Source organism: Silene latifolia, chromosome 7, assembly GCF_048544455.1.
Source record: "Silene latifolia isolate original U9 population chromosome 7, ASM4854445v1, whole genome shotgun sequence".
Classification (NCBI taxonomy): domain Eukaryota; kingdom Viridiplantae; phylum Streptophyta; class Magnoliopsida; order Caryophyllales; family Caryophyllaceae; genus Silene; species Silene latifolia.
Genome location: NC_133532.1, coordinates 42,091,954 through 42,116,895, shown reverse-complemented (window position 1 = coordinate 42,116,895; position 24,942 = coordinate 42,091,954). Strand labels below are relative to the sequence as shown.

Sequence of the window (24,942 nt, the reverse complement as noted above, 5' to 3'; positions counted from 1 at the left end):
ACATTAACCAAAACCCCAAACAGATAAATCTCTAAACAAAGAACATCTTTCGAATGAGAAAACTCTTCTATTTACGGGTGACATTAAAATTATTGCTACCATAATTCCTCAAAGTTGGTAGGGCTTACTTCTATATACAGCTCTTAAGCTCAAAAGACTTTACCATCAAACTCGATAGTTCTTGATATACATTAGTATCCTAAGTCATCAATCTCAAACCTCAAACTTTGACTAAACTGTCAAAATCCTATCCAACCTCAATCTTATGACAAAATCTTTAGTCACACTCGCAAGACCCAATCATTTTCTTTTAACTATAACCACGACTTTCCTAAGCACCCAAGGAACCACATACCTTTAGTTAAGCTAGTACCTATTATGCCACAACACACTTATCCACTGATAACACAATACCATCACCGCTCTTAAAATGATATAACCATACAAATCTTATCATCTGTGTCCATAAAAACAATAACGCTTATAACCTCAATTGTAGTTACATTTTACTATCCATGAATATCATCTCAATATCACAAAACCACAACAAAATTGTATAAATCTATGTCCTTTAATAACACTCATACTCTTAAGTGAAACACTTCATTTCAGATAGAACAAACAAACAAACATCTATACACTCTCAAGGTAAAACATCCTCAAACTTTCAGAGCTCAATATAACACCTTTAATACTCTATCTCCAAAACATTAAATTTTATCCCAATTCATACTCGCAACCAACTATTATACTATGCACTCAACCTCAAATAACCAAACACCAATTTCGAAGTATCTAACATCGCTTGCCAAAGGATCCAAGTTTTCACTACGAGATGATCACAAGTAGCTCTAAAGAGATTTCAAACATTTCCAAGTTACCATGAAAGAATAAATAACTTGCAAACCAAAACGAACATTCCCGTGCAATACCACAAGGCAAAAGAACACATAGCTTTAGGAAGTAAAAGCTGAGAGAGAAATCAATGAAAAAGGGTAATTATAAAAGTTCAAAGAAGAAGGAAACTAGAGTTGAAATAAAGAACAAATCGAGAGTAGCGATAAATGAAACAGACAGAGGATAAAGATCAAAGAAACGTTTGGTCTGAAGGCTCAAAAAAGAAGAGGTATGGTTAACACGTGCTAGGATGACAAGAATAGACGACTCAAAAACAGTTTTATTTTCTCGAAGACACGACACCTTAAAACAAGATAAACAAAGCATGATAACCAGAGTCTTACAATTCTCGTACAATCATCACTCAAGGTAACAACGTCTCGTAACATCCTTTCATCATATCTCCATAATAACTCAGGACCAACAAGTCCCTATATAACACTACAAGAAAACAAGACAAAGGCGACAGACATGCTACAGTCGCCAATTTGGTGACAAAAAAAAAACTCGGGCGACCACTACCCGTCGCCAATTTGGCGACTATACCTTTTTATCCAAAAATCCGTATGAAATCCAAGGGCGACCGAATATTATCCAAATTGGCGACCGAAAACAGTCGCCAAATTTGGCGACCATTACCCGTCGCCAATTTGGCGACCAAAAACGGTCGCTAATCTTCTGTTTATTTTTTTTTGCCAGTTTCTTCACCCCGTCCCCTTCATTCATTCTATCATCAACTTAAAAAAAAAAAAAAATCGCCAAGAAACCCGACGATCCGACGCCACCACCAACTACAACGACCACCGGACGCCACCACTCGCCGCCGCCATCCGCACACTACATCACCACATCACTACCGACCCTTTGTTTTTAATAAAGGTTTGTTTTCGACTCAAATCGATTTAATTACTTCAATCCTTCATATTTTGTTTAAGTTGTGATGCTTATTTAGTATCTAGTTGTAATTTATACATTAGTGATGCTTATTAATGTATGTAGTTGTAATTTAATTAGCATTTTTGTTAATTAATTTGAGTTAGGGTTAGAAATTGGGGTTTTTGTTAAATTAGTAATGTGATTTGATTAGGGGATATAATTGAAGGTTATCTTGATAATATTAGTATTATTAAAGGTAGTAACTTAGTTTTAGTAATATTGAAGTAGTATTGTTGAAGGTAGTATAGTTTTATGAAGGTAGTATAATGTTAGGATTGTATAAATTTGCCTTATAATTAACCAAATTAAGTTAGAATGAGCATGATGTATAAATTTGTTAAATTAGTAATGTCATTTGATTAGGAGATTGTATAAAATTGCCTTATAATTTTGACAACTTGTTTAATATATAATGACCTAGTACCCGTTCAAGAATTACTCATTAGGAGCAATTCTTGAATAGTCCCCATTTTGGGACTGTCTTTGTACGTTTCAAGTCACTTAGGTAGTAAACACATAGTTGTGATTTTATTAATGAGAAAAGAATTTGGTTGCAATTTTCTCCAATGTTCTCTGAATACATATGTGGAATATGTATCTTTTCCACATTGTGTATTTGGAGAACTAAGGGGAATTGCTGCCGAATTTTTTTCTCATTAATAATTCACAAATGTGTGTTTGCTAGTGACTTGAAACGTACATTGATGGGTTTAGGTTGGAGTGATAAGGACCCAATTGAAATCTTGAAATTAGCATAAAATGGAGGATGAGATAACCATTGCTTTTTTTGTTGAAATTAAATATTATTATTTAAAATGGTTAGTTTGCTATATATTGCTTATAGATTAAAATGAAGAGATCTGAACGTAGCTGGATGTACGAAGAAAGAGTAGATAAGAAGAAACGTCCAATCGCTAGATTTGTAAAGGGAGTTCGTGGATTTATTGAATTTGCTAGATGTCAAGATTCATATGATTTGGAACAACGTAAACTTAGGTGTCCTTGTACTAAATGTAAAAACTTAAAATATTTATTTGACATTGAAGTAGAAGAGCATCTTGTTACAAATGGTTTTTTTCCAAACTACTACAATTGGATCTCCCATGGAGAAAAATATTATCCCGAAGAGCCTCAAATCCAACAAAATGAGAACCCATATAGAGAAATGGTACTTGATGCCTTTCGGTCTAATGATTTCATTAATGACGACCGTGTACCAATGATTGATGAAGAACAACCAAACCCAAGAGCAAAAGCCTTTTTTGACATGCTAAGTGCTTCCGAAAAACCTTATATGAGGGGAGTAGAATGACATTGTTACAAGTTGCATCCAGGATAGTTTCTTTAAAATGTGAGTATAATATGCCATTTAAAGCCGTTGATAGTATTGCTACGTTGGTTGAGGATGTTATACCCGATAATAATGTTATGACCCGAAATTTCTATAATACCAAGAAAGTGGTCAAAGGTCTTCAACTTCCACATGAAAAGATTGATGCATGTCCTAAAGGATGTATGCTTTTTTGGAAAGATGATGCTTTGCTTGACAAATGTAAGAAATGTTAAAGGGATAGATATGAGACAAGTGAAGGAAATATTGTTTTGAAGGGGAAGAAGGGTAATAAAAGGAGTGGAAAGAGAAAGAAACCAATATCAGAAAACACATTAATTTATTTTCCATTAGCTCCTAAACTTCAAAGAATGTATGCCACGAAAAATCTTGCCAACCAAATGAGATGGCACAAAGAAAATCCTCGTACACCAGGAAAGATGTGTCATCCGAGTGACGGGGAGGAGTGGAAGCGTTTTGATAGGTTATATCCCGATTTTGCCGAGGAACCTCGCAATGTGAGACTTGGCTTGTGTACGGATGGGCTTGTGTAAAGCATTTTATCTTCCTAATTCCAAAAAAATTAGTTGGTTTGATTGTCATAGATGCTTTTTACCGGATGGACATATTCATAGAGAGAACAAGAAATCTTTCTTAAAAGGTAAGGAGGTGCGTGACAATGCTCCGGTTCGACTCCAAGGGGATGAGATATGGGAGGTTGTACGTGATTTGCCAACAACTGTCGATGGGACCGAAGAAGAGTTTAAAGAGTTGAAAAAGAAAAAAATGGTTGGTTTAAAAGAAGTATTTTTGGGAGCTTCCCTCTTTGGAAAACAATGTTATTCGGACACAATTTGGATGTGATGCACATAGAGAAGAACTTCTTTGAGTTACTTATTCATACGATTATGGATGTAAAAGGAAAGACACGTCTTTGATATTAATTCAAGAATAGAATTGAAGAAATTTTGTGATCGTCCTAAACTTCATATTCGTAAGGATGGGGCTAAACCAAAAGCCATATTTACTCTTGACAAAGCTCAAAGAAAGGTATTGTGCGATTGGATAGGAAACTTGAAGTTTCCCGATGGATATGCATCCGATTTGAGCCGTTGTGTTGATTTGAAGGAACTGAAGTTGAAAGGGTTGAAAAGTCATGATTGTCATGTTTTCATGGAGCGCTTATTACCCGTGGCTTTTAAAAATTTACTCCCGACTACGATTTGGAATGCGATTCTGAGAAATAAGTCAATTTTTAGAGATTTATGTTCCTCCATGATATCGATTGAGGACATCGATCGTTTAGAAGACCAAATACCAGAAATTTTGTGTAAACTTGAGATGATATTTCCGCCTTCTTTTTCAATTCGATGGAGCATCTACCTATCCATTTGCCATATGAAGCTAAAGTTGGTGGACCCGTCCAATATAGGTGGATGTATCCTTTCGAAAGGTTTCTTAATCATGTGAAGAAAAAAATTGGTAATAAAGCTCGTGTGGAAGGTTCTATATGCAATGTCTACCTAACGGAAGAGATTGCCAATTTTTGCTCTCTTTATTTTGAAAAACATATTGAGACCGAAGCAAAATACTTGAATATTGATGAAGCGGATGAACTAGACACAAGTATACCCAAGTGTTTCCAAATGCAGGATGAAATAGAGTGTTCATCAATTTGGGGAACAAGATTTATGGATGACAAGGAGTATAACCGTGCCCACCTTTATGTGCTATCTAATTGTGAGGTTTTGGAGTCATATGAAGCTCAATTTGTGACAGATTTCATTAAAGAACACCCTAATGTGAACAGAGAGGATGTTTGGCATAAGCATGAGGATCAATTTCCAGCCTGGTTTCGGAAGCATGTATGTAAGCTAAATATTCAAGATGATGTGATAAGAAGCTTGGCTTTGGGTCCTTCTCGAAAGGTTGTGACGTGGAATCGATATTCAATTAATGGGTTTAAGTTTCAAACATTTGACTATGGCAAAAGTAAGGCTAAATGCAACTACGGCGTTACTATTTCTTCTCTTGATGGCAATGAATATTATGGCATATTAGAGGATATCTTTGAGTTGTGCTACAATGGCCGGAATCGGAGTTATAAAACCGTCTTATTCAAGATTCAATGGAGGGATAATTCCGTAGCTGGAACGAGAGTCCATGATCGTTACAAACTCGTGGAAGTGAATCATACTCGAACCTACTCTCAATATGACCCATTTATACTTGCACAACAAGCTCATCAAGTTTATTTTGCATCTCTTCCGAGCACAAGTAATGATAGACAACAAAAGCAATGGTGGGCCGTTTTTTTAAAACAAAGGCACGATCGAGAAGTTGATACATCTTTTTCCAAGAAGAGGTTGTATCGAAACAGATTTTGTCCCGATTGATCATGATGAAATTATTTATGCAAATGAGATAGAAGCGGAGGAGGAGTTAGAAGAGGAAGAATAAGAGAATGATAAGGAGAGGGATGGGATAGAAGAGGGGGAAGAAGAAGAAGAAGAAGAAGAAGAAGAAGAAGAAGAAGAAGAAGAAGAAGAAGAAGAAGAAGAAGATGAGGATGATGATGATGATGAGTAAGAGAAGGTATTGAAAATATACATATCAAAATTTGGAAACAATTATTAGCGTTTTATTTTTTCTTTTATACCCGTTTATTAGGTTTTATTTTTTTGTATCTTATAATAATTATCCTGTAATATTTGCTAACACTTTTTAATCAATTGTAGTACACATGGCTCGTGGAGGAGGTAGGCGGCGGAGGCTATAGTGAGGGAGGTAGTAGCTCCCGGAGAGCGGGAGGAGGACGTTGACCGTTCTACTACGGAGGTGAGTGAGGAGGAGGAGGAGGAGGTTGGTGTACCCCGATATACGACGACGGGATGATCCTTGATCCGAATGGTCTTTGGTAATTTTTTATTCATTCTATTTTGTAATTTTTTATTTAGTAATAAATGACTTTTTTTAGACATATGTTAATTATACATTATTTTTTATTCCTATATAATTATGTTTTTAACATGTTTGATTTCAGGTTTAGAAGTCAAACAGTTGTTAAACTGGTGTGACTAATAGCACCCAAGAGAACATGACACACGGCGTTACTTGTTGGAGTAACGCTAGTGATGAAGATAAGGAGATGTGGTTCAACAACTTCCGGGTATCTATTTATAAAATATATATTATTAAATATAATTTATTTATTCTTTTTACCTTATTATTAATTTGTTTCTCATCTATGTGTTTACTTTTTGTAGCGTGTGTTCTATTGGCCAACCGACCTTGAGCGCCTAGTTTGGCAAAGGTATAATGACATTGGCAAGAAGAGGCTAAGGGACAACATGTATAAGGTGTCTAGGAGGAAGAAGGCGCCATCTTTCATGAAAGGTATTTAGTTTCTTTTAATACCCGTAATTAGTTAAAATTCATTACATATTTTGAAAATATATTAATTAATAATTGTTATTTTATTGATTATAGGTTCGTCATATGAGGAATATACCAAAATCCGGAGCAGTCCACGAGTTCAAGGAAGCATCGGCCCGGAACAAGATCAACAGGAAAGGAGGAGATAAGGACGCGGAAGTTGAGCCTACTCATTATGGAGGGTCTCAATCTTTTCATGATCGTGTGGTGTTAGATGTAAGTTATTTGTCTTAGCTTTTAATTTAATAGTCTTCTAATTTAATTAGTCTCATTAATTATCATGTTTGAGTAACAATTTCCTTGTTTTTTTTTCCGGAAGACCAAGAAGAATAAGGGCAAGGTACCCACGATTGTTGATCTCTTTGTTGACACTCACGCAAAGAAGACAAGCAAGGGCAAGTTGATCTTCGCGAAGGAAAAAGATCAACGATTATATGTAAGTGTCAAAAAAAAAAAATTTCTTAGCTTTTTAAAGTATATGTTTTATCAATTTTTAGATAAGTAACCTCTAACCGTTAATGTTTTATCAATTTTTTAGGAACAATTCCTTGTCCGTAGGAAGAACAACCCGGAAATTGATGACAATGAGCTATGGTTTGATCTTGTTGAGGGGTTCCAAAGAGGAGATGTATATGGAGCCGGGTCGGCAAAGGAGATTTTCTACCCTCCTGCAAGAAGAAGAGGGTCAATTTCCTCCCAACAACAACCTTATACCCCAAGTGTCGTAAGTGTGCTCCATGCTCAATTAGCCGCCGAGGAGAGCGGGATGCCGAGAGGGAGAGGCGGGATGCCGAGAGAGATGATGAAATTCGGAGGATGAAGGAGGAAATGGAACGGATGAACTCCTTCTTCGCCAATTGCAACACCGGGTGGCGCCCCATGACAAAAGGATCCTAGAGATCCTAATTATGGAGGTGGTAGTGGAGCGGGAGCAAGTTTCCCTGTTATGTAGTTTTTTAGAGAACATGTTATTCCCGGATAATGTTAGATGACCAAAACTCGTAGAACTCGTAGTTGTGTGTATGGAACATGATTTTCTTTATCAAGTTTGGTTGTGTTGGCTTCCCATGTGTTCTCTGCTGGAAGTGTTGGTTTATTTGCAGGTTTTTACGTATTTGGCTAGGTCAAAAACGATTTTTAGGCTAAAAAAATGTAAATTTGGCGACGGATCTTTGAGCAATTGGCGTGACGGAAACCGTCGCTAAGTTTCGATCATGAATTATTTTTAGGGTCATTGGCGGCGAGGAACAATGAATTTGGCGACCAAACTCGATCGCCAAAATGGCGACAAAATCGATCGCCAATTAAAGATATGGAGATGACGTGGATTGTAAAAAGGCGACTAATGATCGCTAAAAAAAAGGCGACTAAAGACGATCGCCAATTTTGGCGACAATTTGGTCGCCCGCTTTAAAAAATTCCGTCGCCAAAATTGGCGACGAAGGCCTGTCGCCAAAAGCGACTAAACCTAGCTACGAAGTGCGGGCGGAGTCTTAGTCGCTTTATTCTTAATGGCGATTGTTCTCGATCGCCTTATATGGTCGCCAATTACCTTATTTGTTGTAGTGTAACTGTTCCTTTACAATCACTACATTTCTAAGACTATCAACTCTCAAGATCATAAACTTCCACGACCATCATCTCTCAAGTCCTTCCACACTCAAGGACTCCATTTAATTACACTTAATGAATCAATCCATAGCAATCTCAATACTCTCAAAAGATGAATACCATGATCCATTATAATCATCGTCAACATGGTGGTTCACTAAGCCAACGCTAAAACACTTTAACATTATTCATTAACATCTCCCAAGTCTATAAATTACAGTTCATCCCTTTCAATCAATCCTTTAAAAGGTACGATGAGTAAAGAACTCCTCAACGGATAAACCATAAAATCTTTCATAACTCACTAATAGTCATTAACAATCCTTACTCCTCAAGTATGATACCCAAATAAAAGACGAGCATAGTCTCCAAAATTCCCAACGTGCTCATTCTAAACTCCACGATAACATTCAACTTATTTCCATTATTCTACTCTTGATCCATAAATAACTCGCATAACTTTTTCCTTGACACAAGACAAAGTTTAGTAATTCTAACCATTAAAAGCATACGCCACGATATTCCCAAATAATATCAAAAGATAAATCTACTCATCATGTCTCTCACTTCTTATGAAACCATAAACCACAATCATATATCTTACGCCACATATCATCACTCTCTGTCATCAAAAGGATTTCCTCAAGCACATAAAAGAACCTAACAACCACTTATCCCAAATGAGATTTCATCTTAACAACCACTAATCCCAAAGTAAACGTCTTCTTTACCAATCGCAAAACTCATAAAAATAAATGCTCTTCCTTTCATACTCGAACATCCACAACTACCATCAAACCTAACTTGTTGCCCCAAGATCCAAACCACAAGGAATCAACTTCAAAATCACCTCAAACAAGGACAACACCACCAAATGATCCAAAAGGATGAAAGTACGATAAGAGTAAATCTCAGGTTATCAAGAATTAAAAGTTTTGACCAACATATAACCAAAATGCACGACACGTAACATGCAAAGGATATTTTCAAAATTGACCATTTTTAAAATCAACAAAGAATGCTCGAAAAAGTCATACATGAACAACACATTTTATACAATTAATGACGAAACAAAATATCAAGTCAATGACAACACAATATATAAACTATACATTTATTACAATTAATAACGATAAACATCAAGACATTAACAAACAAATACATAAACAACTTATTTAATACAATTAACAACAATACGGAAGTTAGAAGCACAAACAAACAAGTAAATGAACAACACATGTACTACAACTAATAAAGATATGAGACATTAAGGCATAAACAAACAAGTCCTTAATTGTTTCTACCCCATTTACTCTCACTCAATTACTAAGTCAATTTATTTTAGTCATTAACTACGTGAGAGTTGGGAGCGTGTTCGCTCTGATACCAACTGTAACAACCCGGATTATAAAATAAAGGAAAAACGTAATATAAAGTAAATATCAGAGTATAACACTGATAAAAGGGTCAAGGTGGCGGAAACACCTGACTAATCCGGTTCGCTACTAAATCCAAAACCAAACTAATACATTATTCAAAGGTTCTTAAAACATAAAACAAACTCCTAATTTATTATTAAGCTCGCTTCGCACATTCCCCAAGCAAGCATCAACCAGCCAGCAACAATTTGAACAACCTGAGAAGGGGGTCGACAATTAGTCGGGAGTAACTAGATGCTCTCTCAGTCATGTTTACAACAATTGAATATAATCAACAATCAATAACAATTGAAAGGCATAAACAGTAAATATGTGAGATCATCTATACTCATGAAACCCAACACCAAATTACCAAGACTTGTCAATCTTAGACGGATGCAAACATGCAAACGTAGACCATATGCAACCACTAGACTATGAACACTTACAAGACTAGTAGCGACAAACGACCCACAACAACCTAAGGCACAAAACTAGCATTAAAGCATAGCAAACACGGTAACACACAATCTATTCAAAGTTGGTCAAAATGAGAAATAATTAAATTGAGAACGGAAGCGATAAATATATATATTCAAAATATATTATTAAACTCCGAAATAATTAATTTAATAAAATACTTTTATAATAAAATATTATTATAAAATACGTGGTATTACAATTTGTGATTAGTTCCATTTGTTTAGTTTAAATTGTCATTAGAGTCTTAATTAGCAGTAGAGTCTTGCTTAGTATTCAATAGTTTACAATTCAAGTTTTTAGTTTAAAAGTCTTTCTCTTGGGATCGACCCTTACTTGCACTATATTGCTTTATCAATTAAAGTAATCTAGAGCATAGTGTGGCTTATAAATTGTTAATTTGGTAGTTAATTCTAGCATTTACGACACCTAGTATTATCTCTATTAGTTCCCTCAACGTAGCTAACTCTAGAGCTTGCAAGTCTGACCCGACTCAAATCCGGCCCGATAGAACTTGACAATATTGCAAATTGAAAGTGATTTAGTGTTTAGTTTGATATGTTTGACTTAATAATGAAGTAATTAAATTAAATAATGGTTGAAAACTAGACTTAATTGTCAAAATTTGAAATAATTCGATGAATTAACTGGAGCTAGTAACGACCCGACACGATAAATCGTTTGACCTGAAGCGGCCTGATCCCGATAACGACCCGACCCAATCCCGACTCGACCCGAAAGGATAGGCTGACCCGATATGACTCTAACCGATATGAGCCGATCCGACTGGTCTAACCCGAGTTACCCGACCTCACTCGGTCAACTAATATGAGTTAACTTGGTAAACGAGTCATTTGGTCCGATTTCGAATCGTTATTAATAAGTCTATTTAAATTCGGTTTTAATTCTATTCGGATCACGTTAATATGAGTTGAGTTGAGTTGAGTTGAGTTTGGTAACCGTCAAGTAAAACCGTCTAAACATGAGTTTGGCTTGAGGGTTACGAAAAATCCAAACGACATCCCTAACTTGACTGACGAAGGCGGTGCAGGAACAACACAAATAGTTGAAACTTGTCTCCCTAATCCCATCAATTAATTAATTTCTTCACGATTATTCTCTCCTAGGGTTTTACTTTCCGATTAAATGTCATCCTCTAAATCCAACGACGTTCATATGCTCCAATTCGAGGATCATGATGAAGAAACTATCTCCGATTCCTTCATTTGCTGTGTTTGTTTGTAAGTTTCCAAAATCTCCTCTCTTTCTTATTGATTATTTAATTTTTCATCGATTAAATTAAATGTTTGTTTCTGCAATTGCGGAGTTAATCTTATTTGATTTCCCCTTTTGATGCACCCGCTATCTCTCGTGATAATTCGGGTTTGTTATTGTGTTAATTAATTGTGCCTAGCTCGATTTTTCGGAAATATCAAGCGAAATTTGATTGGGGAAAAGCTGTTAATTTGATGCATGTATTGTCTGTCATCTGTCGTATGATGAAGTTGTGAATTTGAGTAGATGTCGATACCTTCATCAAAGCATTGATATCAACCACGCGCACCTTTGGTTTATTTATAGATACTTATGATTCAAATGAATGCAAACTTTTTCTGTAGCGAGTTTCTGAGTGAAAAAGACATATACATGTAGCCAAGATTAAGGAAGCTTCGCAAAAGTACATTACCTAAGAACTTGATGTTATTGCTAACACTTTGGTAGGAAACTATCTCTTTCTTTGTGTTGGGACTTTAAAAAAAAGGGGATGTTGTTGCATGAAAGGGAGAAGCCGAGAAGTACAGATAGATAAGAACCAACAATACATTTATCAAATTTCTTTGCCTACTAGTTTCCTCGGTGATCATACCAGTTGAACCATTTCACCCTCACCTTTCGGTTATATGATCATAACATGCTAAAACCTTTTTCCTTTATCTTCATGGGTCTAGGCTTTCAAAAGAGCAAAAGTGTGGCCAAAGTTATATGGGGAATGGGTATTATGAACAAGAGCTTCCAAAAGACGTACTTACCACACAAATAAAAAATTAAAAAAATACACCAAACAAACATTAAACTAATTTTCGCTACTCAACATGAGCTTCAAAAACCCAATGGTGTTTTGAGTCACCTTTGAATCTTTGATGTTATACTAATGCTTTCCTTTTTTATTTATTAAAAAACCTATTGAGAGCTGAACAAAATTATTATAGCCTATGGAACCAACAAAAACAACATTACTCTTGTGCCTCATTGGCTCCCGCTGTGAGAGAGTGAGAGTTTAGTTTTAAAAAGCGCACATAGGCCTCGCGGTGTCTAACGCAAACAGAATCCAAAAGGCGAACCTAACACACGAGGCGCAACTATTGTTGAAGAAATTTTTACTCTAAAATGTACATGTTCGCTTGAAAATTCTTGTGTCTATAAGGCGCATGCCTTCGCCTTGTAGTTGTTGCCTTGCGACCGCATCGCCTCAGTGCGCCGCCGCCTTCTCAAACTAAGAGTGAGAGAGACAATTAGCTGATATAATTAGAGAGTAAGGGGAGGAAATAATTGAAGAGGGGATCTGATTTTTAATGTAAAACTGTTAGCGTGATACTAAATTATAGCATTAGTCGTCATCACAGTAATGGGCACGAAGTGTGGTAGGGTACCTTGAATCATGATGCAGTGGCACAGAGAATGACATGGTTTATTGCAGTGTGTTTTTTGGTCCTTATATTTGTACTGATCTGGGTATCCATTTTATTAGTAATATATTGGCCTAGGATCATATATGACAACAAAATATCGACCAAGTGCTAGCTTTATGAGTCAAATATCAGCGAGAACGACCATTGTCAGCTTTTTCTAAAAGTTCATTTACGTACTGGAGAGTATCCACCTGGTAAGCTGCAAAAATTTGATGTATTAGTTGATATTGCTATGTCTCTATTGCTGAGCTAAGACCATGACGGTAACTTCTGTTGAATTTTCTGGATTTTCGCTGGAACTATCAACTATGTACTTGGCAGGAGCTCCAAAACTATAGCGTGATTTTTGGTAATAGAAGATCATTAGGTAGTAGTTCAAACAATGTGAACTTTGGGTAGTAAATTTTTTTTTTTTTTTCCAAGAACTAGTGAGCAACAACAAAATCGGCTGATATTCGTCATTTGGCTTTATTTATGGCCTTCAATTCAGTCATGGTAACCTATAAAATCTTTACAAAAGTATTGTGCTGTGATGTTGCTGCCTTGATTTAATGTTATGCCTGTATCCCTGAGACCATGGAAATCTCAATTAAAACACCAAATTGCGGCAGAGTTGTTAATAAGATTTACTGCTAGTGTGTTTTGAGGTGCTATCGTGCGCGTTGTGGTGCAAGAATCGAGAGTATAGCGTGATATCTGATTCTGGTATAATTCAATAGAAATTGAATACCATGCTTGGAGGCACGGGGGTTTATGATATTGATTAGTTTTCGCTGAGACTGAAGCCATATTTAGTGTATTTTTGAATGAAACTGATGGTTATCGATTTAGCTTCCGTGTGGAAGTCTCTTGGCAAGTTAGGATGGCCCACTCTTGGTTTAGTATATATGTGATCCTAGGTCTCCTTTCCTTAATTCGCAATGGCAAAACATACGGAAAAGGATGCTCCTTAGTCTTGTGTGCTGGTTCAGGTTGTCAAGTTGTCTACTCTCTCTTGTAAATAACGTTTCTCACTAAAATATATTTTGTTTATTTTGTAGGGATCTCCTCTATAAACCTATTGTGTTAGGTATGCCATTTTATAGTGCGGAAATACCCTTTTGAAAGTTATTCCGAAATTTTAGCATTACGAACTAATCACTCTTGCTTGTTGCGCAGAATGTGGACATGTTTCCTGCTTCTGGTGTGTCCACAATTCCATGGATCCTTGTCGTGAGTCTCATTGCCCAATTTGTAGGAATCCGTATCATTACTTCCCTACTATATGTGAAAGGTTACATTTTCTGCTTGTGAAAATGTATCCCCTTGCTTATAAAAGAAGGGAAAAGCAGATTCTTGGTAAGCTTGCTTGTTTAAAATTAGTAATATCTTACCGTTTACATACCTCACTTACCTCATTGTGGTTGTCAGGGTTTAAATTTTAAAGTTGCATTTTGTTAGGATCATTGTTGCACTGAACCCAATATGTAACCCAAGTTTCCCTGTCGAGTAACACCACAATAAGAATTCGCTGCCTCATCTTCCCTATATTTCATGGTCTATGATTGGTCCATTGTATTTCACACGATATATCTTAACTTCCAAATAGTAGTGTCATGGTAGAAGCTACCAAGCTTCTACGTTATTTCCATATGTAAAGCACTGTCGTGTGTGGAAGCATTTGTAAGTTCGTAACATGCTTTCTAGATATGAATACTTCTATGGGTTTAGGCTGGTGCTTGGCTAAACATTGATATGTGTATACTTATTCAGAATGAAATAATTTGTGATTTTCATTATGAGTCCGGCGGTAACCACTGCGACCGCTTTTATTGTCGTGTCGTAGATTTATCGCATTTTGACTTCTTCTTGTTGTAGATTTATCGCAAACATAACATTCGTATTCATATGCAAATTTCAAGGTGTGTACTTTGTATACTGGGCTATGTTACTCCGACTCTTCTAGTTCCCTTGCGTACCCGTGTCCGACACTCGACACTCGGACATGGGTAAGACACTTAGACACCTCATTTTTAACCAAAATATGCATATTTTTCATAAAAATAGCCGAGTCCGACACTTGAACACGTATCCATGTCAGATACTTCTAAACGAGTCTGAGTAACATAGATACTGGGTTAGTTTCACCTTGAATTGTTCATATAACATTGAATTTTTTGTTTGTATTCTTCAGAGGAGGAAGAGAAGATGGGTCTCTTCTCACCACAACTAGGTGAGCAAGAGATTAACAACGTTGGCAAATTTAAACCTTCTCATGGTGTCAACAATTTGTCTGATATGCCTCGATCCCCATGCATCATAAAGGAAGACAAGGATGGGTTGCAACTGAATATAGAGTGTTCAACTGCTATAAAGGAAAATAGTCTGCCAGCTAATGTGTATGGTAGAAACTGCAAGAGTGTTTCAATTGCCGACTTACTCTGTCCAGCTTGCAACCAACTTTTTTTTCGCCCGACAGTTCTAAATTGTGGCCATGGTAACTTTTGAACTGCTACATTACTCTTTCCCAATTTTTATTTCCATTTGACTTTATACGGCCTCTTAAGATATTTTTACTATACTCTTCTGCATTTATAAATCACTTTCCTTGGTTGAAAATATGATTTTGCGAGATACTGAAGTATTTGATAAAGTATATATTATAGTATCATATTTCCCTCTATTTTCTCGATTTAGCCCCATTTGTCATTTTTTGTGAGAGGAATTTGAAAAGTAGGGCTTAATGGGAAAATAGAGGGAGTAATTTTTTAACTTATATCTCCAACTTTTTCTATACTTCATTTTCAGGAATCTCGACTTTTATAAAAAAAAATTCAAAACTCCTACATTTCTGATTCTTTTCTCCAAAATGCCACTAAAAGCCGATTTTTGCCAAATTTAAATATTGGCAAAACACCAATCATGAAATATCTTTATTTTTCGCCGAAAGCTGACTTTGGTAGAAGGAAAAGACCATTCATTAATGATGTTGGTGAAAAAGATGTCTTTTATTTTGGCAAGTTATGGCTTTTTGTGAGAGTTTTGGAGGAAATGTCCAGAAAAGGTGGTGTCGTAAAAAAATTACAAAAGGTGTCAGCTTTAAGAATGAGGTGTATAAAAGGTGGGAGTTGTGAATTATGTAATATATTTATGGTCAATATTTTGAAGAATGTTGTGAAAGAAAGGAAGTATGAATTTTGCTTAAGTGCTATCTAGTTGAGACTTGAGAGGATTCTTCATTATTTTTTTTTTGCCTTTTATCTGTGCTCCTTATTATGGTAAAATGGTTTTTTATGCATATGTTTTTTTATTCTTATTTTGTGTGTAGTGTTGTGTGAAGCTTGCATTGTGGTTCCAGAAGACGAAGTAATCATCTGTAAAGTTTGTGAAATCCCACACCCAAGGGACTGCCCGAACATTTGCGTGGAGCTGAATAATTTTGTGGAGGAACAATTTCCTGATGAATTTATAGCGCGAAAAGGAAAGATTCAAGAAATGCAGTCACAATTTCAACATAAAAATCCATCTTTCTGTATGGCTTTCTTCTTGTTTCATCTCTTTGTTCTAGAAAAGTTGTTATGCAATGGTATTAGAGGGAGTCTGAACTCCATTCAACCAGTGTCTAAGTGATGGGGAATTTCAAGTGGGGTAGCCTACCATCTTTAGTTCACTTATTGTGCGTCTAACATGGGAGAGTGTTTGTCGACCATTAGGAGACATCCCTGCTGTTAGCAATGTTGACGAGTGAGCAACTAACTTCCTTTTTTTCCCCTCTACCTAATGTGATTATGAATCATTTCAGTAAAAACTAAGAACATGTTAAATTAGGCTGTGCTTAGTTGATCAAAAGGATAGAGCGGAGTGTCTAAAGAACAATCTAAACTAATAAAAAGTCTAATTTGGAAGGTTGTTGGCCAACCTAGACATATCGCACATGGTTTGTGGGAATAAGTTCCAAATATCAGTAAGATTTGACTTAAAATTGCGTGAAACCATGTGCGCCTTTGAAGTTTGAGGTGAGTTTTTTTAATCTAATAAATAAGCCAAAGGCGCACCAAGAACGATGATCCCCAAATGTGAAGGAAGGCCCGATGCCCATTAAAGAAGGGCAGGAAACAAAAACATATGCTTTGACTATCAAGCATGATTACATCAAGGAAGAAATTGAGGATTGTGGTTCAAATGTTCCAAAAAAAAAAAAAACAATCCCGATTTTTCAAGTTGCAAGGAAATTTGGAAAACTTTCTTTTGGTATGATCGTACTAATTGTGAGTGACTTCGTTCTAGATGATATCCACCCGTCTTATGGATTATAGGGTGTTATGGGTGACAAGGATTCAGCTTATATGTTATTTCATTGGCGGTTCTGCATCCTCAAAACCCGAATATATGCCTAATATCACTCTAGAAGTCTAGATATTACCGATGCTGATTTGAAGCCACCCTCTAATGGGAGGCCCAAGTGCCCAACTCGATTGTTCATTGACCGCATTATTCGATTGTTCATGGAACACATTTTTTAAGCTCAACAATAACAGATCCTTGGTCCGAATCCCCAACTGATTTGGGGCAGGCTAATATGAAACCTGTCTGGAACCATAGTTCTTTTTGGGTGTCAAATGAACTACAAGGGGAGTACAATATAAAGGATAAGGGGATTAGAACCTGCGACATATTGTCAAAAGCACTTACGTCTTAACTACTAGGCTAAGACCTTTTCCAATGCTATATTTTCTCTCCAAAGTAGACACGTAGTGCTCTCAAATACCACTGTCCAAGATTTCTTGTTTTTCCCTAACCCTCAGAGCTCACATCACTTCACTACTTATCAGACCTTCCAATTTGTGCATTGCTTGGTCTCCTTCTCACATGGCCAAACTAGCCAAAGTAATTGATGATTTTACCTCCTATTGTACCCAATAGACACGACGCCTTTATTGCCAAAGTTGAAATAAGTGGTTATGATGGATCTTTTGGTTGCAGCTTGGAAGGTAACTAGTATATGTAGCACTTTAGCGGCTCTTGAAACTTGTATGGAGTAAGACGGTCATCGACGATCTGATTAGTGGTCTTGATTTGACTATTTATCTAATTAATAGCATGTAAATCTTGGATCTTGATGTGAAACTAGTCCATCCAATGAGAAGTTAATTGTCATGCTTGGTAACAGAGTCATCATATATGAAAAGGGAGGACATTATATTACATTACATAGGGTACACATAACTAAGGATTTCATGGTGTTTTTTATCACATTAAGTTTCTTTTCTTTGGGTACATTATGGATTATTATCACATATTTCTTCTTTTCCCCTTGTCCCACGTACCACCGATCTTACAATTTTGTAACGAATGTGCCATGTAAGGACCTTTGGAATTGTTTTTTTTTTGTGCCAATGTGCTACCTAGGAGACTTAATTTTCTGTTGATGTTTACTTCCAGTTTCTACTTCAAAAAAATCTGCCAAGAATGGTTTCGAATTGCCTTCGAGTGAAGAGAATCTCTTACCATGGTCGAAAGAATATGTTTCAAAACTCCACGGCGGTGTTGGTTGTGATCATTGTGGAGTAAGTCTTTCGCTCCTTTTATTTTATTTTCAGTTTTATATTTACTTGGATAATTATACTGGATTCACCTGTACAAGTGACTAAGTGAGCCAGTATATTTGTTATTCCCCTTAGCTCCTCATGGCTTTGTTGTTATATGTTCCATTTTATTGCCCATTGGCCATCACCCATTGATTTTCTTGCTTTTAGAGCTTAATCATGCACTCATCTGAGAAGGCCATTTAGTTTAAGCCTCTGTCAGCAGAAAAAAAGCTTTACGTAGCAAATTTCCGTTATTGAAAAGTGAAAAACAAAGCTGGAAATACCTCATTTGTCTTTCTTTCCAAAAATAGGGAAGAAAACGAATAGGGCAGAAGGGAGAAAGTCTCTTTTTATTTTTAACTCTTTATTGGTGGTAAAATGTTGTTCTTCGTTGCCGGAAATGGATTTCTTTTTCTCTTCCCTTCTTATCCCAACCAATGATGGAGATTCTCCACCTTTTTATTATCCTTCTATCTCAAGTTAATGGCGGTGTACAATGATTAATGTTGGCAGATCTTAATGTATTTGGGAGACTTGATTTTGTTGTTGTAACTTGTAAGTATGGTCGACAGAAAAGATTTATATTTGGTGGGGAGAAATAAAATGCAAGGATAAAACTGGACTGTATAAAGGGCTGCAAAATTTGGAAGGCATTTGCTGGATTTGACACAATTAGAATACCAAATTCGAGCCTTATATGCTAGTTAGGTACTGCCTAGATTTTCTACCAATGCTGTTTATACTTGGTTCACACAAGTATGCCTTCATATTTGGAGCGCTATTTTTCGTGAATACAAATATAAGCATGGTAGGAAACAACTGCTCTAAAGTAGCTCTAAAATATAGGCAGTGGGGATATGTTGAGACATTTTTAGTCTAACATTTATTATGATATTAGGCTGATTAAATGTCAAGGTTGTGGAACATGTGCTTGCTATGTGTGTGTGTGTGTGTGTGTGTGTGTTAGAGTATTTCAAAAAAATTGAAATGCTAACAACAATATCAACTCAGTGGTTGATGTATACTACGTTTACCTTGTCTTGAAAAACTCAGAGTTCGTTACTCGCTTAATGAAAATTGAGTGTGTGTTGGCCATTGCTACTTCATAGTATAAGAAGCGCATGCAATTCACTGAGTAGAATTTACATTGCCTAGGAAGTCGAATTTCCCATGATTTTGCTCTGTATAACTCAGCTAAATTAGTGAAAGTCTTTTGGTTAAAGTGTTAAACTTAGGAAACGTAATTTCCGCTCACCAAGGCAAGGATGCTAATGTAGAATGGACATGGTTTTTAAGTTTCGAATACCCTTTTCTCTTTATATTTCACGTGTCCTTTATGTGACATTGTGTCAGGCACCGAGGCATGCTAACTGAATATTTACTCATGTCTCAAGGGCGAATAGATTTCAGCTGTTCTACTTCGTGGAGTTTGTATGAATGAAATCAAGAAGCTTATCTGACTAACATGAATTTGGTTATAACTGCGCAGATGTATCCGATAGTGGGAGAGAGATACAAGTGTCAAGATTGCAAGGAAAGAATAGGGTTTGACCTTTGTGGAGAATGTTACAACACACGTTCCAAACGCCCAGGCCGCTTTAATCAGCAGCATACTCCAGATCATAAGTTTGAGCTTATGAAGCCGCGGCAGATTCCAGTTAGCTTAATGTTCCAACTTGTTGGAAGACATATTGTAGATGGCTCAGGAACTCCGGCTATGGCTATTAGTGCTATGGAAGACTCCTCTGATGGCTGGATTGAGGTCGATTCTACTAATAATGAACTTCATGACATTCTTGATGGTTCGTTATCTGTAGAGTTTAGTGATGCTTTATCTCCGACTCACCATGATGTTGACATGGAGCATCAAGAAGATGATCCTCCTTCAACATGATACTGGACAAATTGTCATATAGGATGCGTTTACGTGTGAGGCCAATGTATTTAACTTCTAGCCAAATGAGAAATCGATTGAGTTACTGAGTTTGTTTTACTCTTGAGACCGTCTTGTTAGAGAGAATGTAATATAGACTTCAAATTTTTTTTGACAGTTAATATAGACTTCTGATTGGTGTAATTTATATCAACTCGAATGACTAATGGGGATATTGACTATTGACGGCTAAAACTCTAAAGAAGGCATGTGATTTTGTATATATGTACTCAAAACTGGTGGGATTAATATCAACACGAATTGAGTGTAATGAGAATTAGCGGCTAAATGCGCATGTAATTTGTAATTTTGTTAATTTATTCTGTATATAACACTTTGGTTTTGGGTTAGGAAAATGTTTGAGCTTCATGTAATAAATTTTGAATTTGATATTTAGAAAGAACTTCGTGTTAATTTGTTACTCAAAAGGAAACTCTGGTTCGTGATTAAAAAAACGTGTCTTCCTAGTTCCTACCCACCGCCCGCGAATATGATTAAGCAGTTTTTATTTTCTTGGGCACATAAGAGGAGTCATAAGGGCCCTCGATTTATTTTTATTTTACTTTTTACAACAATAATTTTTCATAAATAAAATAAGACTATTACATAACGTGCATTTAAAATACAAACAAAGGGGGGATAGAGACCCTTGAACTACTTATTATAACCGAAGAAAAGGTACTCAAAGTCGTAACTGAAGAGAAAATGCTTTTCTTAAGGGTAAATTTTAATCGGGTGATAATTACTAGGTAAGTTAATTACTTGGGTAATGAGTTCCTTAATGATAAGTTTGACATATAAGAGTAATAATTACTGATGAGATGTTTTACTCCGATAATCATTTTACCCGGGTGGAGGGTGGGTAATGTATTACCCCTTCATGAGGGTAATAGATTCGGGAGGTAAATAATTACTCTAATATATACCAAACATGGAAAATGCATCTTACATATCACTCCCCTATTCATTTCCTCATTTTTACCCTCAATCCAAGCAAGCCCTAAAAAGTAGAGATAGTGAGTGTCAAATTTGATCGATTGAACCTTCTTTCTCTTGGTCCTTGTAACCATGGTGATAAACTGAGCAAATCTGCAAAAACAAGTTGAAACATCGACAGAAACCAACAATCGTTTCTTTGAAATAGTAAAAGCTCGACCCTTTTGACCTTTACCGTTGGAGCGGCCCTCAGTGTGTCTCCATTTGTTATTCAACTGATTCCCGGCCGCTGATAATTTAAACTTGATCATTGAAACTTTGCTAACATGGGAACAATCAGAAGAGAGTCGTTTCTTCTTATCAACTGGGAAAATGACATCCTCTTGAGTCTTGAACCAGCGCAACACTCTCAGTCTTCCTGACATCAACGTTTGTATCAAGGTTCACCGACATAGGAGAAGAAGTGGGAACTTCTGCTTTCCCTGAAATATCTTCCAGGGGAGTTCCCGTCTAGATGATTTTAGATTTAGGGGGACGGACCCTCATGATAGATGATGAGGCTGTCGCAACCTATCAAAAAATAAACCAACTGGTCTCTAACTAATATAGCTAGGGAAATCGGGATCGTATCCACAGGGAGGCTTTTAGCGTTCTACTTATCAAATTAAGTCTGTCTAAGTAACCAAAAGGGGTTTGTTTGATTTGTGTTCTAAACTAAAGCGATAAAATAAAAGTTTAAAGAGAGAAATTAAGTTGAGAAAAATATAAGAGAAAGGAGCTAGGACATCGGTTCAACATGGATTATTACGAGTCATAGGTAGGGTCATAGTTCAGTCTCAATTACCGGTCTATAGGGCAGTGAAAAGGTCATCTCGGTCCGCTATTCGCCCTAGAATGCTTCTAACGGGCTCTCGCAACTTACTAGGGCACTCTAATGTGTGTGACAGGTCTAACCCTTTCCAGGCTTTCGATCTTAGGTCGGGGTTTACCAGTACAATTAATCAATTACGTCGACTTGACTAATTAAAAGCAATTGAATGTCACAGTTAACAACATAGACCAATTATATCGACCAATCTAATCACCCAATTAAAACTGTCTCAATCCATGTCTCCCCTAAATCCTAGCAAAAGGGGATTTAGCTACTCATAATGAAATTTGCAATAATAATCGAATAAGATGATAAAGGGAAAGAATTCATAATGAAATTAATTGAGAAATAGTATAACATAAATTAAAACTAATAATAATAAGAACAGAAATAGATGAGATTAACAAGGAAAAGTAAAAGGGAAAAGAGGAATTAAAATTACCAATTACGATCCAAGTATGAGCAATAGAGAAGAAGGGAGAAAATAATTCTAGATCTAAAAGTATAGAGAAGAGAGTACGTAGTAAAGTTTCTAACTGTCTGCTTGCATAAAAATAAGTGTAAAAGTGTAACCTAAATAAAAGATTACAAAAGCTTTTATACTAAAGCCCAAACAAAAGAAATAACCTAAGTGAAAGACTCGTCCATAACATGTCATTGGTCGATCGACATAGATGACTGGTCGATCGACATACTGCTAAAGGTCTATCGACACTATACATGTGGTCGATCGACACACTACTACAAATCCAGGCAACTACAACGCCCCTTTAACAACGATTATTCACGAAAATCACAATAGACATTGTAGAATGTATGGCGCGAATTTTACTAAAATAAATTACAACGGGTATGGTTATAAAAACCGTTGTTATTAGTTTTAACAACGGGTCACACATGCACAACCGTTGTTAATAATTTGGCGCAAAATTGGCGCAAAGTTAGTGAAAAGTAATAACAACGGTTATTTTTGAAACCCGTTGTTAAAACTTATTTAACAACGGGTGTTTTTTACAACCGTTGTTAAAACTTATTTCACAACGGTTGTTGTTTAATAACCGTTGTCAATACCTTCCATACTATAAACCACACAAACATGTAAGTCCATTGCGACCACAAAACACAACCCTTATTAATACACAAACACAAACACAAAGAGACAAACAAACACAAAACACATACACACTCTCTTTCTCTCTTTCTCTCTTTCTCTCTTTCTCATCGTCGCTTTATCTTCTCGCCGTCACTGTGATTTCATCGTCTATTACGTTCTGTATTTATCAGGTAAATCTCGCCGTCATTATTAGTTTCATCGTCATTATTTTCTTTTTCTATTTATTTCTTTTGCATGTATGTGTTTGTATCGACCATTATGTTATTTGTTTAAGTATTGTTCGCATAATTAGTTAGTAAAACAATGAAGAAGCAAGATGAAGAAGTAAGATAAACAATAATTAATATATATATATATATTAATTTATAAATACATAAATTAAAAAAAAATTACATATGTAAAAATGCAATTCTTATATTTTCATAGAGGATCTTATTCTCGCTCTATCGTATCCGTCCTCTCCTCCTTGGCTATTTGAGGTTCCGTTCAGCGATTGCTATATCGTCATATAGCCGCAATCGCTTCTTCTCCGTCAAGCCATCTTCTTTGGCGTGCTTCAGTGCGGATCGAGCATCCGCAAGGTAGCTCCTGAAACTTTCCTCAATATGGAGGAACCGGCGGATGAAGTTGTTGTTGTTCTCGATCATGGTAAGAGTCTTAAGGATGAAATCATTCATTTTGTTGGAGTTTTTTGAGTTTGTTTTGAAAGATTAAGTAGAGTTTGTTTTAGCATTTAGGGTTTTGGAGATGAATATATTGAGATAATGGAAATGTTAGTTGAGATATGCAATGTATTTATACTAAGCAATGTGTGGGTTGAGTTGCTTTTTAATTAATATATATGTTAGGAAGTTGTGCCATAATCATCATCATATCTCTCAATAATGCTGCTTCAAATCTTATTACTAACCCTTCTCATTCCATATTATCCGTTCATATGTACATGATGTCGGTAATAATGCATGCATCGGAATTCTAACAGTAGTAATTATGCATGCATCTAGTAATATTTAATTTAATTTTTTTTTTATTTTTTAAGAACAAACAACAACGGTTATTTTAAAACAACCCGTTGTCTTTAGTTATAACAACGGTTTTGTATATTAAAACCCGTTGTTATAACTTTCCCCCCAAAATTGAGTCACACTTTCCACAACGGGTTTTGATACTTAAAACCGTTGTTAATAGTTTTAACAACGGGTTGCTTAAGAAAACTAACCGTTGTTAAAACCTTCTACAACGGACGCTTTAACAACGTCCGCTTTTTTATATAACAACGGTTTTTGACCGTTGTTATAGCCTGTATCTGTAGTAGTGCATGCATACTAACTCTCCCAAAACATGTTTTCTGTGTCGTTTGGCACTTAGATGACAATGTTGTAATACTACGGATTTTATAAGCTAAGTACTCGACCGAGTAGAGCCTACTCGGCCGAGTAATGTCAAGAGTGTAGGCTGTTTGGGTTCTGCCGAGGAATACTCGGCCGAGTATAGTGAATACTCGACCGAGTAGAAGGTACTCGGCCGAGTATACACTTTACTCGACCGAGTATCCGGTCTGGCGAGTAATATTTCAGTGGTTTGATGCGGGAGTGTTTAGGGTTATTTAATTGCGAAAATCAGTTTCTAAACGTCATTTGCAACCCTAATCCTTTTACGATACTCTAATTACTCCCTAATCTTCCACTGTGTGTGCGATTGTGGTAATCCTTGCGTTCAATCTT

General features: G+C 36.2%; 1 protein-coding gene across 1 annotated transcript; it reads left to right on the top strand.

The window, feature by feature from the left end:
* Positions 1–11,102: 11,102 nt before the first annotated feature.
* On the top strand, positions 11,103–20,492 carry LOC141592070 (E3 ubiquitin-protein ligase PRT1-like). Its single transcript, XM_074412634.1, has 7 exons — positions 11,103–11,348; positions 13,838–13,866; positions 13,956–14,135; positions 14,971–15,273; positions 16,105–16,308; positions 18,219–18,343; positions 19,854–20,492. Exons 1-7 carry the CDS (start codon positions 11,254–11,256, stop codon positions 20,256–20,258), a joined length of 1,341 nt encoding a protein of 446 aa, XP_074268735.1. The 5' UTR covers positions 11,103–11,253; the 3' UTR covers positions 20,259–20,492.
* Positions 20,493–24,942: the final 4,450 nt, after the last annotated feature.